At 36.6% G+C, this 16,917-nt stretch overlaps 2 protein-coding genes across 4 annotated transcripts in view; one reads left to right on the top strand and one right to left on the bottom strand.

Annotated features, from left to right (window-relative positions):
• FAM185A (family with sequence similarity 185 member A) overlaps positions 1-10,049 on the top strand; it is a 68,098-nt gene extending 58,049 nt beyond the window's left edge. For both annotated transcript variants that reach the window (XM_008055117.2, XM_008055119.2), the window contains one exon: positions 9,097-10,049. In XM_008055117.2, coding sequence (XP_008053308.1) covers positions 9,097-9,209 — 113 coding nt within the window. In that variant the 3' untranslated portion in view covers positions 9,210-10,049. The remainder of the gene's footprint in view (positions 1-9,096) is intronic.
• A 2,238-nt stretch (positions 10,050-12,287) lies between these two features.
• Positions 12,288-16,917, bottom strand: part of FBXL13 (F-box and leucine rich repeat protein 13) — a 280,181-nt gene continuing 275,551 nt past the window's right edge. The window contains exon 19 of one of the 2 annotated variants that reach the window (XM_008055123.1): positions 12,288-12,584. In XM_008055123.1, the coding sequence (XP_008053314.1) occupies positions 12,395-12,584 (190 nt within the window). In that variant the 3' untranslated portion in view covers positions 12,288-12,394. The remainder of the gene's footprint in view (positions 12,585-16,917) is intronic. The other variant, XM_008055121.2, reaches the window with a different exon arrangement.

Below are 16,917 nucleotides of genomic sequence, written 5' to 3' on the forward strand. Positions count from 1 at the left end.
GGAAGGCCCTCAGGGGCAATAACACTCTTGAAGCTGTCTTTTCCTATGATAACAATACCTTTTTCTGGAATACATCCTGAAAGATCTGCCTGAGGCTCTTTTATGGTTAACTTTTTTTATAAGTAGAAGGAGTATACTCTAAAACAACAATTAAAAATATAGTAAATACATACAACAGTAACACATTTATTATCAATAAGCATTACGTACTATGTGAAATGAATGTGCTAAATTTTTACATGACTGGTAGTACAGTAGGTTTGTTTTACCACAAACACATGAGTCGTGTTGTACTATAACATTACAACAGCTACGAAGTCACTAGGCAACAGGAATTTCTTAACCTCCATTATGATCTTAGGGGACCACCATCACATATATAGTTTATCATTGACCAAAACATCATTATGCAATGCATGACTGTATATCAAATGTGGTAAGAATCAACTTCTTATGATCTAATATCTTGAGTTTGATAAGGAGTCAAGAGAGTTACCTATTTTTGATCCTAGTAGTCTACAACAATAATACAGAAAGTACTGTTTAAAAGTTCTCTGAATATAGTATAATAAAATTATTTAAATATGTAAGCATGCTTGAATTATAAGCTAAAGCTATTTTGTCACATTTTCATTCTGTTGCTCACAGAATGATATGCCTTTCTGATATTTAGATCTAGTTTTAAAATTCCATTCTTATGACTTCAGCCATTATTTCTATGCATGTAACCTCCAAATCAATATCTGCAGACCTGATGTCTTTATCGTTTTTGCCCATTTCCATTCCACTCAGCCAGTACCACCTCAAACTTAATATATTTAAAAACAAAATTTTATCTTTCCCTAGCTTAGCTCCTTCTCCTGCCTTCTCTATTTTTCTTCTTCTAGTCAGTTACTCAACAAATGTTTATTGAGTCAGGCACTGCCAGAAGCTGGTAGCACAAGGGTAAGATAAAGCATGGTCTTTTTGCCAAATTGCAGAATGAAGAGTTTATTTCACAGTGCAAGAATGTAAGTACTGATCAACAGAATTGTTTTGTAGAATAGCACAGGATATACTCTGAGGTTGGGCGCCAGATGATTGTGTAAGTTGCCTCAGACATTAATCCATTAGAGTAATGGATGGCACCATTGGGACCTCAGATGAAAACATCAGCCATCTTTCTTGGAGAGGGTTGAGGGTATGAACAGGTTGGTTGACTTTAAGAGAAACTTTCATATTTTGTTTTGATTCTAAGACTGTTTGGTACCCAAAGACACCAAAGATGGATGAAATAATTTAAGAGACCTAAAAAATCAGAGTAGATTGCTTGTTTTCTGTGGAGATTTCCTATCTGAAACCCAATTTTGAAAATAATGAGCAGCTTTATATGTGAGCTGTTATTATAAGCAGCTGAGCTCAGCTCATCTGGGCCTTCCTTTTGGAGCCTATGAGACATAGAAACAGAAATACTCTCATTGCTAAGAGATCTGGGTTTTATCTGCAGCATGACTTCTTCTGGATAATTTTTGAAAAAAGCCACACCAGTAAAATTTTGTCCCTTACGCTCAGGCTTCCCACAGGGTTTTGATGCATCACCCCTATAATTTTATTTGATTTCCAGCTCCATGGTTTTCCTTACTATTGCTGTCACTAATAAATAACACATTTGTATAATTCTGCCAATTACTTACAAGTATTATATGCAATACTGAGGTCAGAAGAAAACTGGTATTTTCTCAGAGTGAAACATTTACCTTCTAAAAAACTATATACAAGTGTGTATTGGGAGTGCATTCTCTAAACTTTAGGAAGGCCTTGATTCTCAGTTTTATATTGTACCCATGTAGAGCAAATTCAACTTGTGAATGGCTTAGATAAGATACTTCTAATAGGAAAATAACTTGTCTATTAGGTCTTAGACTTGGTTCATCAACTTAAATTTGAAACCTGACTGTGGCATTTTAAGCCATCTCTAAGCCCAGATATGCATGTGGTACAAAGTCCTTTTGCCTTAAAACTCCATACTTTAGATGTTTAAAGATTTAAAGAGTATTAGAGGTAAGGTGTGTTGCCAATCAGAGGATTAATGTCTGTCACTGTCTGCATAGTGGCACAGCTGGCACTACTGGATTTGCTCTATTTTACTCAAACTGGAAATATAAAGTATATAAAAATAAATTTTGAGCCGGGCTCGGTGGCTCAGCCTGTAATCCCGCACCGTGGGAGGCTGAGGTAAGTGGATCGCCAGAGCCCGTGGGTTCGAGACCCGCCAGGGCAACTTGGTGAGACCTCATCTCTACAATAAATAAAAAATTAGCCAGGCATGGTAGTGCGCGCCTGTAGTTCCAGCTACTTGGAAGGCTGAGGCGGAAGGATTGCCGGAGCTCAGCAGGTCGAGGCTGCGGTGGCCGGGAGCGGCCACTGCACTCCAGTCTGGGTGACAGAGTGAGATTCCAACTAAAATAAATAAATAAATAAATAAATAAATAAATTTTGGGGGGATCAGTAAATAAGTAAATAAATAAATTTGGGGGGGATCAAAATAAACCAACAAGTCAGAAGAGAGTTCCCAGCTTGTCTTTAGACCAGAGAGTTATACATACAATGGTATTGTGATTTATAATGAAATACTGGTTCATAGTTAGAAAATGGGACTAAGCTCATAGGATGCAACTTTTAAATCTAGAGACCGATTTCTCTCTAAAAGGGAAAGAAATCCAGTCTTTTGGTGATGACTAGTTCTTAGAAATAACTCTGGTTTTAGAACACACTGAAGTTTAGTTTTATTTCCAAGCTTGTGGCACATGACTTTATCAGTAATGTAGATATACTTCAGGACCACATGGAAGAAATTCAGGAATGGAATGAAGAATTCTACAAGGCTTATGACTGTCTGCTTAAAAATACTTTGACAAGAAGTTGATATGGGAACTGTCTTCAGATCATTGTGCTTTCATAGTGTTTTTGTTTTCTCATCTTTTTAAAATGTAAGATCCTAGGAGCATCATGGGTAATCAGATGCCAACTTCATTAATATTTACCACCCCCCAGATGAAGATCAGGTTTTGTTTTAATTCATCTGCAAACTTTATCTGTAAGCTCCATATAGTAATTGTATTAGACCTGGCAGGATACATATGGTCTCTGTTGCATATTCTTTCTTTTCATTTTTGTTTTTTTATAACCCTTTAAAAATGTGAAATACAATTTTAGCCTTTAGTCCATACAAATACAGGCCCCTGGCCAGATTTGACCTGTGGGCTGTCATTTGCTGACCCCTAAACTAGAGTTCAGAGTGCAGGCCCCAGTCTTAGAGCATTATGAATTCTGTTTGTGATGCCTGTGGGGTTTTTAAAAATTGCTTGTCTTTGTATTTAATTTTGGTCACTCAAGAAATATTAAACCACAGCCAAATGCTTACCCTGAATGAACTCTCCCCAGTAGTGAAGAAAACATGATTTATGTGCATAAAAGTTTAATTATATAACATTTAAGAAACAGTGCACATAGAAGAATGCAATGGCAAATTAATTCACAAAAAGATGTTCACCATTACTAACCACTAGGGACATGCAAATTAATACTAGAATGAGATACCACTACGTACTTACTAGAATGGCTAACATTAAAAAATACTGATATTACAAATACTGACAAGGAAGCAAAGAAACTAGATCTCTCCTACATTGCTGGTGAGACCATAAAATGATATAGTTACTTTATAACTCAGTCTGGCAGTTTCTTAAAAAAAAAAACAGAACACAAAACTACTATTAATAACTTAGCAATTAACTCCTGGGCACCTATTCTGGAGAAATTAAACTTATGTTAACAAACCTGTACACAAATGTTCACAGTTTTATTTGTAATACTCTAAAACTAGAAATGACTTAAATATCCTTTCATGAGTGAATGTTTATATAACCCTTGGTATGTCTATATAAGACAATTCACCAATTAAAAAAGCCAATCTATTGATATTGAATAGAACTTAAGGGCATAATTCTGAGTGAAAAAAAGTCATTCTCAAAATGCTACAAACTATATAATTCCATTTATGTAACATTCTTGAAATGACAAAATTATAGAAGTGGAGAACAGATAAGTGATTGCCAAAGGCTAGGGAAAAGAGAGGGAGAGTATGACTTCAAAGCAATGTGACAAGGGATTTCCTATGTGATGACAATACAGTTCTGTATCCTGATTATAATGATAGTTATATGAATCTATGTATGTGATAAAATATCATAGAGGTGTACACAAAGACATACCAAAAAAAAGTGGTGGAATCTGAGTAAGGTTTATAAGCAAATTGTATTTTGCCAACCAACTTCCTAGTTATATAAAATATAGTCATTTATAAAATATAGTTATATAAAATGTCACCACTGGGGGAACTGTGTGATGGGTGCACAGACCTTTCTGCACTATTTTTAAAACTTCTTGTGAGTCTATAATTATTTCAAAATAAGTTAAAAAGGAAAGAGTGGGGATAGAAAATGGGGGAAGAAGAGGAAAACAATGAAGTTCAGATCTAGGCTATCTAGTCTAAAAAAACAGTGAAGTATTTCAGAGAAGGAGTTAACCTCCCATGTGAAATAATGAGTACCAAAAAACTCATTTTTTAAGCAGACACAAAACATGAAACAGTTTTCAAGACATTAAATTTCAGGCAATGAAAGAAAGTGATCACCTAGAAATGGGAAACAAATGTGCTTACTCCCTGCTTACTCCCTTGAAGGAATCTCCAGGCTACTATACAGGGGGAGGGAACTACTATGGAGTCTAGCTGGCTCCCTGAGTTGAGATTAAGATGAGAGTCCACAGAGACCAAGATAGAGTTTATAGGACAAAAATGCCAGAGGGAGCCGGGCTCTGTGGCTCAGCCTGTAATCCCGCGCCTTTGGGAGGCTGAGGTGAGTGGATTGCCTGAGCCCGCGGGTTCGAGACCCGCCTGGGCAGCAAGACCTCATCTCTACAATAAATCAAAAAAATCAGCCGGGCATGGTAGCGCATGCCTGTAATTCCGGCTACTGGGAAGGCTGAGGCGGAAGGATCGCCGGAGACCAGCAGGTCGAGGCTGCGGTGGCCGGGAGCGGCCACTGCACTCCAGTCTGGGTGACAGAGTGAGACTCCAACTCAAAAAAAAAAAAAAAAAAAGCCAGAGGGAATAGAGCCTGACATTCAAACGCATCAAGACATAATGCCTGTTCTACCCACCAGACTTGGGGGGATTGGGGCGGGGATATGCACGGGGCATTGGGTAGAGGACCTAGTAGTGAGAAATAGCCCTAAACTGTGCACCACTCTTGAACTGCCTAAGAGATCATAAAAGCTAGAAATGAAAGGCTTAAACTGTTTCCAAGTAACTTAACTGCATCCTGAACAAAGATTTACAGGAATAATGCAAAAGTATCTAGCACCCATCAAAGTAAAATTCACAATGTCTAGCATCCAATCAGAGATTATCAGACATGCAAATAGACAAGAAAACATGACTTATAATGAAGAGAATAATTGACTGAAGTCAACCCAAAACTAACACAGATATCAGAATTAGCAGAGAAGAAAAATACAAAGTTATTGTAGCTGTATTCCACATGTTTAAAAAGTTAAGACATGGAAGATGTAAAAATGATCAAAACTGAATTTCTATAAATGAAAACCATAATGTCTGAGATGAAAAATGCAGTGATTGGAATTATACATTGCAAAAGCAAAGATCTGAAGAGTCTATAAGATTATTTCTTGGGCTGAACTGATTGTGTACTTACTCAATGCCTAGAGTACTGCTGGCTTAATTACTATTCAAGATATTTGAGAGAAAATTTAATAGACGAGCACCATTAAAACTAGCTGAGAAATTTTGTTTTGCCAGTAAAGAATTATTGTCAAGATATCTTAGGTTGCCCTTCCATTGAGAGAAGACTAAATAGTTAAAGAATGTTGACAAAATTAAAATATTTGTTATGGAATTGTGAGTGGTGTTAGAGGTTTTGTTTATGAAATGTATGTATGAAAAATAATATTTCAGATTAATTATTTTCATGTTATTTCATAAGTGCAGGTATTGTCCTAGTCAGCTGGTATGCTTTGTGAGGGCATTGTGTGGCATGTCTTTTAACATCTTTTGAACCTTCCTAAAATACTTAGCAAGGCACTTCCCATAGTGGGTGGTCTGTAGTGTTTGTAATATGAAAAAGAATCCTCCAACCCTGAGGCATTGAAGTTGAATCTGCTGTTAGTAAGGCAGCAGCAGAAATATGCCTCTGAACCAAATGTAAATAAACAAAGACTGTTATGGGATTAGGAGTGGGAGTGGGAGTGAGGAGGGAGGCAAGAAGAAGCTCACCTTACCAAGAAGCTTTTTAATCTTATTTTTAAACAAGAGAATTACATTCTGCAAATTACTCCCTGGAGCCCTATCTTTGCTGATAGCTAGTGCTGATTAGATCAGCTGCATTTTGTGTTAAATAAAAAGAACATGGAGAGTCATATGTTTCAGTAGATTTGGGCAAGGTTTTAGAGTGCAAATTAGAGTTAAACACATGCCCCCAGAAAGCCTTTCCTCCCACTTAATTGGAGCCACACTGCATAGGGACAGGATAGTCATTTTCCCATTTCCTGGTCAAAGAAACATTGTCTGATTTTCATTGGCAAAGGGAAATAAATAAGAAACAAGATTTCTGGAACCCCAAGTCCCAACGTATGTTTTTAAACTTTTATAGGGAGGAATTTATAAACTTTACAAATTAAAATAGAACCTTCACAGATTCAGGCCAAAGTACAAAAAACTTTTAGAAAATTACTTACTGGTAAGATAGAGAAAACTATTTTCAACAACCTAAGTGGAATTGTATAAATTTTCCTGCCTATTGAGTATCACCTCTAAGCTGCAGTTGCTTGTTTGTTCGTTTTGTTAGGAGCAGTAACACTATTTGACCTCTACTGCTGTAAAAGGCTGTGAGTAGACAGGTTTCCCACTCCAAAGTGAGAAACACCTGGTTGGGGTGATGATGAATAATATACTAAGGAAGAAATCTGAGATATTTAGAAAAGCCTTGCTATTATTGATGCTTTATTATTGGTGCTAAAATATATAAAAAAGGAAAAAGTTGGAACAACAACAAAAAGTTTAGGATTTCTTGTTCTTCACATGTATTGAATTGCTAGAAAAAGAAATTATTATAGAAAAACTATTGGGTGCAAGGTGCCTCAAAATCCTGACTTACCAAATGCAGTACAGGCATAAAAAACAAACAAAAATGCTAGGTCAGGCATGGTGGCTCATGTCTGTAATCTTAGCACTTTGGGAGGCTGAGGCGGGAGGATTGCTTGAGCCCAGGAGTTCGAGACCAGCCTAGGCAACATAGTGAGATCCTGCCTCTACAAAGAAACCAAAAAATTGGCCAAGTGTGGTGGCACATGCCTGTAGTCCCAGCTTTTGGGGAGGCTGATGTGGAAGGATCACCTTCTGAGCCCAGGAGATTGAGGCTGTGGTGAGCTGTGATCATGCCACGGCACTCCAGCCTGGGCAACAGAGTGAGACCCTGGCTCAAAAAAAAATGACAAAACTGAACCCCTTATTGATGAAGAGTTACATGAAAAAGAGAAGTTTCAAACACAGGGATTTGCCAACTGGAGTAAGAAAATGTAACCAGTTTATCAAAGCTAATGAGAAGTAGGGTTGTGAGGACATTGAAAATACAGCAAAAGAAAAAGAAAAAACTGCAGAGGAATACTCAGCTGTGTTCTGGGAAAGATGCAGTGAGCTCCAGGACAAAGAAAGACAAGATATGGCTTCAAATAAAGGAGATCGATGGCACAAAGCACCTTTTGTTTAAGCTGAGAGTATCATAGGATACTAACGAAGGAAACTACTGAAGATGAGGATCATTCTCTAACTGATGTGCTTGGATTTGACAAGGAAAGTGTTTATGATGAATTGCAATAGCGTATTCACAACTCTGCAGTTCAGATTTGATTGAAGCTTCAGGGGAAATATAATACCTTAATTACCTTGACTAATAGAGAAAACAGAACTAGAATAGAGCTGGGAAACAAGTAACTTTGAAGAATTTCCAGGCTGCAGGACTTGCAGGGGGGATAACACAGCCAGAGACCAGCTGAGCTTCTGGGGAGACCAGGGTTGCCCGGAATTCACAAGAGAAAGTACCACAGAGGAGGATGCTACACAGAGGGGGTCTGCAGAGAACAAGTAGGAGCATTCAGCCAAGTACTACTTGGCACGCTTATGAGGATACTATCTGACACATTGTACAGTGTGGATGAACTTCAACAAGATTGAGTTTTTTAGGAAACATTAAAAATTAAGGAAAACATTAAAAAATAGAGTATATATGGTATGATTCTATTTGTATAAACTTTAGGAAATGGAACTAATCCATAAAGACATGAAGATCAGTGATTGCTGGGAGTGGAGGTTAGAGGGCAACAGACAGGGAAGGGTGTGAGGGAGAGACTACAGCGGGGTGTCAAGAAACTTTGGGGAGTGATACGTAGGTTCACTATCTTGATTGAGGAGCTGGTCTCACAGATTTTTACATACATTTGAAATCTATTACGTTGCATACTTTAAATACATGTAGTTTATTTCATCAGTTATACTTCAATAAAGCTCTTTTAAAAACCTGCATTAAAAAAAATAATAATATAGATGAGTATCCCTAATCCAAAAATCCCAAATCTGAAACTTTTTGAGTGCCAACATGATGCTCAAAGGAAATGCTCGTTGGAGTATTTCGGATTTCAGATTTTTGGATTAGGGATACTCAACTGGTTTGTACTCTGCAAATATTCCACAATTCAAAAAAATCTTAAGTCTGAAATGATTTTGGTTCCAAACATTTTGGATAAGGGATATGCTTCCTGTACAAATAAAAAACAGAGTAGCCTCCCTCTCAGAGTTGTTCTGAGAAAATGAAAGGAGGGGAGCAAACCCGGGTAACCTCTCTGTAACTCTTTCCCAATTCAGACTATCTTTACTAAGATTTTTGGAGTTCTAAGGTGTTTTACAGTCTTAGAGATGTGTTGTTAGGATCTATGTGGTCAAATATTACTCTTGATATAACCTCATGCAAATTTGTGTTTCAGGACTCATGAATCAAGCAAGCAAAAATGAAAAATGGATTAAGGCTGATGCCCCAAAAGGCACTGTAAGTTTTAGAAGGCAAAGCTGGTTTCAGTCCCTGAAACTACAGAACTAAACCTGGCTTGAATTGTACTTAGGATTTTTACCGATGATTGGCAGATCTACTACTATACAAATGGAAAGACTGCTCATATGAATGGGAAAACAACAAATTGAGAATGAATATTGGTGAATAATTTTGGGGGGGCTTTTTCAGAATTTATACTTAGCCATTCATTTTCTATTGTTCTGTAATAAATTGCCACACATTTACCAGCATAAAATAATACCTACTTGTGAGCCCACGATTCTGTAGGTGAAGAGTCCAGCATAGCTAGGTTCTCTGTTCAGGGTATAGCAAGGCTGGAGCCAAGGCTTCGGCTAGGCTGAGTTCTCATCTGGAGGATCTGGGAAGAAATCTGCTTCTAAATTCATTTAGATTATTGACAAAATCCAGTTCCTTGTGACTGGGTGTGACTGAGGTCTCCATTTTTTTGCTGACTGTCAGCAATCACTCTTAAGCTTCTGGATGCTACCCCACATGCCTTCTCATGTGGCTCCCTGCATCTTCCAGTCAGCTGTGATGCATTGAGTCCTCATGTTTGACTATCTGACTGCTTCTGCAAGCAGCTGGAGAAATCTCTGCTTCTTAAGGGCTTACTTGATTGGGTCAGGCCCACCATTATCTTTGTTTCACCATATAATGTAACATAATTATGGGAATGTTATCTCATCCTATTCATGGTTTCCCCCTCCACTCAAAGGGAGGAGATTATACAAAAGCATCAGCCATGGCAGGCACTTATCTTAGACTTCTCTATGTTATAGCTCTCATGTGACAGGTTTTCTGCTTAGTACCCTTATGGCATCAATGTAAATTTAAGCTGTGAATAAAACACGTATATGTGAAGCAGTTGCTACTGATTCTTAATAATCTTTTGTGTAATTTAAGACATATCTTGTTAGGAGAGAAGAAACATTCAGCCTGATGTATGAAGATAGATTTTCACTTTTATAATGGTGTACTTTATAAAGTTACTTTATGAATTCCATTTCTTTCAAACCTTACTTGTCTGTATTCCTGGAACATTTAAATTATACAACATTGAATAGACCTATCTGTTGGATTATATTTTTTATTAGTATGATAAATCAATTCTTTTTTTAAATGAAGCTTACTTTTTTTTTTGCAAAGGTATGTTTTTATTTTTTTGCTTTATTTTATTTTAAAGATTTTAGCAGACCTTTCCAAATATTGTGATTTACAATAATCTAATTTTTGTTAATATTCCATTTATTTAGAGTTCTGTTTTTAACTTCTTATTCATGAAACAAAAAGCCATCTTTGTAGCATATCTCAAAGTCTTCTTTTAATCCATCCTTCATGAAAACATAATGTGTAGAAGTTTGAAAGATACATGTCGGTATATTTGATATGGTTGTGGTGTGTGTTATGCTATTAAGTAGAGGAAACTGTGAGGCAATGAGGCAATTTTTATCATATTTTTTCACCCTCATGCAATTATAGAAATACTTTCATTAATAAATAACATTGATGAAATTAGCCAACCACAGTCAGAAAGTTCATAAGCATAACAGCAGTCAACTATATATAAAATTATTGATGGAATTGTACATATTTGAATCCTATAGTAAACTTGGAGATTTCTCTGCCTGTCCACTTTACTTCTTGGTCTCCTTTCATAACTTACTTTTTGTAGCACCTACCCCTTTTCTTTTATTGTTGTAGCTGTAGATGTTTCCTCCCTAGAATGAATAAATGTCTTTCCTCTCCTTGTTTAAAAGAGGATGTTTTTCAAAGAGCTTTGGAGCAAGTTCTGATAATGAAGCAATCTGCTCGGTTTCTAGAGAACACAACAGGATGTGTTTCTTACCCTGGTCTTCCCACTGCAGGTGTTATTTCTTTCAGAAAGCAGTTGCCTCTTTTATAGGTCTCTCCAGTTGTGTGTATGAAGCACTTAGAGGTCAGACTTCTGAAACCAACTTTAATGCAGCTGCCAGAAATCTCCAAATTTAGTTTAAAAATTCTACTCTTAGAACAGTCATCGTAAGTTGACTCAGGTCTTAAAACTTTCTACTCAAATGATTCCCCTGCCTGTGTGTCTATTCCCTGGAACCTTCCCACAGCTAAGTGATACTACCTTATTTCAAAAACTTTAAAAATCAACTTGGGGCGGGGAAAGTTATTAAAAGTATTTAGCTAATACAGAGTACCTATAATAATATTTTTGTATAGCCCTTTAAAAGATTTTCAAAATAACTTTCATATTCTTTAAGTTTTATCCTTATTTTAAACTTGTGGGTTACAAAAAGATGAATTAACCCCATGTAACAGATAAGTAATTTAGGAAATAGAAAGGTTAAAAGACTGATGTAATATTACTGACACAGCTTGTTTGTGGCAGTTAAAAACAGTTGTACTTTCTTTGGATTCTGTCAACATCAGTGTTATATATCAAATAATGGTAAAATCCCTAGATGAAAGCTTATTAAAATTAATATGTAGGTAAGAAAATAATAATCAATACCTTCTAGCATAAAATTGAGGGAGCATCTTTTCTGGCATAGCATCATTTAAAAGTTCCTCCATGGTGCAAATTTGATTAAAGAGATCTTTCTGAGACATTGAAGGGACATCTTTTCTATTCATATGGTTCTCATTCCTATTTAATTTGCCTCTCACTGTTAAGTTAAATGTTGAGATAAATCCAGGTTTGATTGGCATGTAGTTAGTTCTCTTTTGTTGTTAAATGTCTGGAACTCACAAGAAAGCCCTGTTTCCTTTGAAAATATGTCTATGTTCTTTATAAAACAGTTTCACAGACACTTGAAGGAATCACCCTGGCTCAAATTCTTACTTTGACTTATGTGGCCATCTCTGATTTCTTTTTCCTTTCTGAAAAGCAACTTCTACACTCCTTGTCAAAAAAAAATCACATCTCTCAGAGTTGTCTCATATTTTAGATTTTATAATCTCATCAACACTACTGGTTTGATTAAGTTAAATTTAGGCAGAAATTTTACATTAAGCGGTACTTGATTTGGCTTCTTTTTTTTAATCATGATTGTTTAGACAGAAGAACTAATGATGTATTTAGAAACATTTGTACTAGGAATAAGAATCAGAAGATGATTTGTTGTTTGTTTACATTGAGATCCAGCTAGTAAAAATACTTGCATCAAATGAAGATAAGTCGCTGAGTTCTAGATTTTTTTCTTCTTCCTGCTTGAGGCTGAAGGTCATACTGCATGCTCTTCACTACTGTATGCTGTCCCTTTCATTGTCAATTCTAAGCTGTCTTTAGGTGGTATTACATCATCACACTCTGCAATAGGCTTGCCTTCAAAATCATAGCCAAACCAATGTGGAGGGTCACTACAGCTGTATTCCTGCTGCTGAACTTTAGACGACATTCTTTGAGCTGCCTCCCTATAATAACAGTGATGAGCATTAGCTAGTTGCTGAAGTAATCCCTAGTGCAAAATATTCAATCTAGACTAAATTTAGAGTGAGAGAACTCATTGACACAAGTCACATGCACTTCAAAGCTCTTTTACCTTGCTGAGAGGGAGGGTGTGGGTAAGTGTGCAAATAAACAGGATTCCAAAGCCTAAGTAAGTAGCTCTCTTGTTCAGCCAGGTTTAGAGATTCGCAGACACAGTGAATGGGTAAGGAAATGGCTCATGACCATGGAACAGAAACACTGAGATCACTCTACTTATACTGCTTTGAGTAAACTCTTTCCCTGGTATTTCTAGTTTCTGTAATGAGGGAATAGCCTACCCAGCCAGACTGTGAAGGTTGGCCATGCACTGGGGCAAGAAGTCTTAAGAGTTCACAGATCCCTTCTGAATACATGCATGTACTTCAGGGAGTCCATGAACTCTCTGAAAGTTCATGCAGTTTTGTCATAATACACATTTTTCTGAGGAGAAGCTTTGTCACTCAAACGTGTTCATGGCCAAATAGAAATACTGTTCTAGTCTTTCTTAGGAGAAAATAAGACAGGAAGCAAAGAAGGGATCAGAAAAAAGTATATCTAACTTGAAAATAAAGCCAATTTTGAGGACAGAAGGAAGAACTTCCTTTCCTAGGAAGTTGGTTCAAATCACAAGATGAATTCTAAAAAGGAAATAATTGACTACCTCTATAGTATAGAAATGAGTAACTAATGTTTACCCATGAAAGGCTACTTCCCCCCTTACTGTATGTTACCTTGAATGATTAATTACAAAACTCTGTCAACTGATTCATTGATATGGAGCTGGCACTAACCATACACTTGGAGTTAAGTTTGTGCTAAATGACCATATAAGTTCAGGTAAGGCAATGAGTTTGAAAAGAAAAAAAAAGAAAAACAAAAAAACAAAGATATATGAGCTTGAAATGTTATTTCACCAAAGAGCTGAGTACCATATGTTCTCACTCATAAGCGGACCCTGAACAGTGACCATAATACTATAAGAAAGGGACTGGCAGTAGCCAGAAACTGCCAGGGAGGGAGGGAGGCACATAACATTAATAAGGGTACTTGATCTCAAACCAGGAAAAGTGGGGACCAAAGGGGGCCCAAGCTTTACCTGTATGATGATCATTTATATACCTAATCCTGAATTGTACCCTACATCTTTAAAATAAAATAATTTTTTTTTTTTTTGAGTTGGAGTCTCACTCTGTCACCCAGACTGGAGTGCAGTGGCCGTTCCCGGCCACTGCAGCCTCGACCCGCTGGGCTCCGGCAATCCTTCCGCCTCAGCCTTCCATGTAGCCAGAATTACAGGCATGCACTACTACGCCCGGCTGATTTTTTTATTTATTGTAGAGATGAGGTCTCGCTGCCCAGGCGGGTCTCGAACCCGCATAAAATAAATTTTAAAAATAAAATGCTATTTCACTTAAATCAAAACTTATTAAATTATTAAAATAATTATGGGAGGCCAAGGCAGGAGGATTGCTTGAGGCTAGGAGTTTGAGACCAGCCTGGGCAACCTGTCTCTACAAAAAATAAAGAAATAATAATAAATTTACTGGGTGTGGTGGCGTGTGCTGATAGCCCTAGCTACTTGAGAGGCTGAGACTGATAATCACTTGAGCCCAGGAGTTGGAAATTGCAGTAAGCTATAATCAAGCCACTGCACTCCTGCCTGGGCAACAGAGTGAAATCCTGCCTCTAAAATAAACAAATAAATTAATAATTGTAACCAAACTCAATAGGGAGACAACCAAAGCATTGCTAATTCTGTCTCTTACCACATTGCATTTTGGCTTATTATATTTGCACTGACACAAAACTTCTACAAGTTCAAATAACAATTTGAGTAGAAGCAACTCATACCAATTTCTAGTTTGCAGCCACTAATCCCTGTGGTCAAACTTGTCAAACAAATTTCTTCTCTAGAGAAATATTTATTTGAATATTTGAAAATGTTAAGTTTATGGTCAATGATAATGTTTTGGGTTCTGTTAATTTCTTACTCTTGCATTCTGTTAATTTCTTACTCTTGTTTCAATGTGCTGTCCTGCATTTAAAGCCTCTTTTACAATTTTTATATGTCCTCTAAGTAGAACATTATTATGAAAAAGTAATGGGCTTATATATTTTGCCTTCCTCACATTCTTCTCCTAATAGTATTACTGTCTTTTCAATTCTATGAAATTGAGATGATCATATCTTTCAAGATGTTTTCTAAAAAGTTTTCCCCCCAAGGATTTATTGAAATATAATACCAAATGTTGAAGGAATCTGAGATATAAAATGTTAGGACTATCAGCTCCATATGGGTAAAACACTGTCCTAGGCAACAGAGCTCCATTGTTACTTACCCTTCACCCTATCTCTACCTGTCTAAACATTATTCATCTTTAAAAATTTCAAACCAGTCCAGCTATAAGTTTGGTAAAAGCTCAAGCCCAATCTCTTCCTCCTCTGAATATCTATAGGAAATTGATCATAGATTTAATTTCTTTCTTTTTTTGATTTAATTTCTTTCTAATACATAACTTCATGGCATTAATTATTTATAATTTTAAACTTTTTATTTTCCTTTTGTTTAAGTAGGTTGTAAGCTATTTAAGGGCATATTGCATTTCCTTATATTTCCCTGAAATGTATCATTAATAGCCAAAACAGAAGGTTTCGGCAGCTTATACCAAGAAGGGAAGTCCCTTAACTCTTGGCTTCTGCTGGTTTTCTGATCTAGAAGAGGCATTCTAACATTCCTCTTTCTAATACCCTCCTGCCCTCTGCCTCTCAAACAGCAGAACTCTGGACACAAACTGCAGTTCACAATTGTTTGTAATCATTCAATACCACTGACATTGACTGTAGTACAAGATCTTGAAGTATAGGAAAAGGAAATGTTTGTTTTAGAGAGAAAAAGATTTGTAAGTCCTAGTTGACCAAATTATATCTTATCTTTAACTTCAGAAAAGCAACAGTTTTGAGAGTTCTAGATAGCTGGTAAGAGGCTAGGTACTCTGAATGCTAAGTTTGAAAATGTGTAAATATTGAGTCATTTAGTTCCTCTCAGCTACAAACCAGGGTAAATTAGGTGGTAATTGTGATACAAAAATGATAAACGGAATGAAACGCACTTGTATACCTAACCCTTAACTGTACCCCACAACACCATAATAAAAAATATTGATTAATAAAAAAATAAATAAAAAGATAAACGAATAGTAGGAATTTGAGGAAAAAATTAAGAGTTCTACAAAATGTTACAAGGAGGAGCTGATACCAAACCTATTGAAAGTATTTCAGACAATTGAGAAAGATGGAATTCTACCCAAGTCATTTTATGAAGCTAACATCACACGATACCCAAACTGGGTAAAGATCCAACAAAAAAAGAGAACTACAGGCCAATATCCCTTATGAACATAGATGGAAAAATCCTCAACAAGATTCTAGCAAATCAGATCCAAAAACACATCTCAAAAATCATCCACCATGGCCAAGTAGGCTTCATCCCCAGGATGCAGGGCTGGTTTGACATTTGCAAGACTACAAACATCATTAAACAGATGTAAAAACAAGAACCACATGATTGTACCATTAGATGCAGAAAAAGCTTTTAATAAAATCCCTTCTTGATAAAAACCCTCAAACACCTAGGTATAGAAAGAATATACCTCAAAATAGTAAGTGCCATCTACGGTAAACCCACAGCTAACATATTGCTAAATGGACAGAAATGGGAAACATTTCCGCTAAAAACTGAAACAACACAAGGCTATGGACTCTCACCCTTCTTGTTCAACATTGAGTTGGAAGTCGTAACTAGGGCAATTAGATAAGAGACGGAAATCTGGGGTATCTGAATAGGAAAAGAGGAAGTCAAGCTATCCCTGTTTGCTGATGATATGATTCTATAACTTGAAAATCCAAGACAATCTGTCAAAAACCTGCTTGCACTGATAAAGAACTTTGACAAAGTCTTGGGGTACAAAGTAAGTTAGAAAAAGACAGTTACATATCCCTACACCAACAACACACAGGCAGAGACCCAAATTAAAGCACAATCCCATTCATAATAGCCACAAAAAAATGAAATACCTTGGCATCTTCCAAACCAGAGAAGTGAAAGATCTTTACAATGAGAACTCCAAAGAAATCCAAGAAGACACAAACAAATGGAAAGATATCCATGCTCATGGATAGGAAGAATCAACATTGTTAAAATGTACATCCTACCAAAGGCAATCTACACATTCAATGCAATACCCATTAAGTTACCAACATCATTCTTCTCAGACCTGG

This window comes from Carlito syrichta, unplaced genomic scaffold, assembly GCF_000164805.1.
Source record: "Carlito syrichta isolate Samal-C Ts95f unplaced genomic scaffold, Tarsius_syrichta-2.0.1 Scaffold301691, whole genome shotgun sequence".
NCBI classification, from domain to species: Eukaryota; Metazoa; Chordata; class Mammalia; order Primates; family Tarsiidae; genus Carlito; species Carlito syrichta.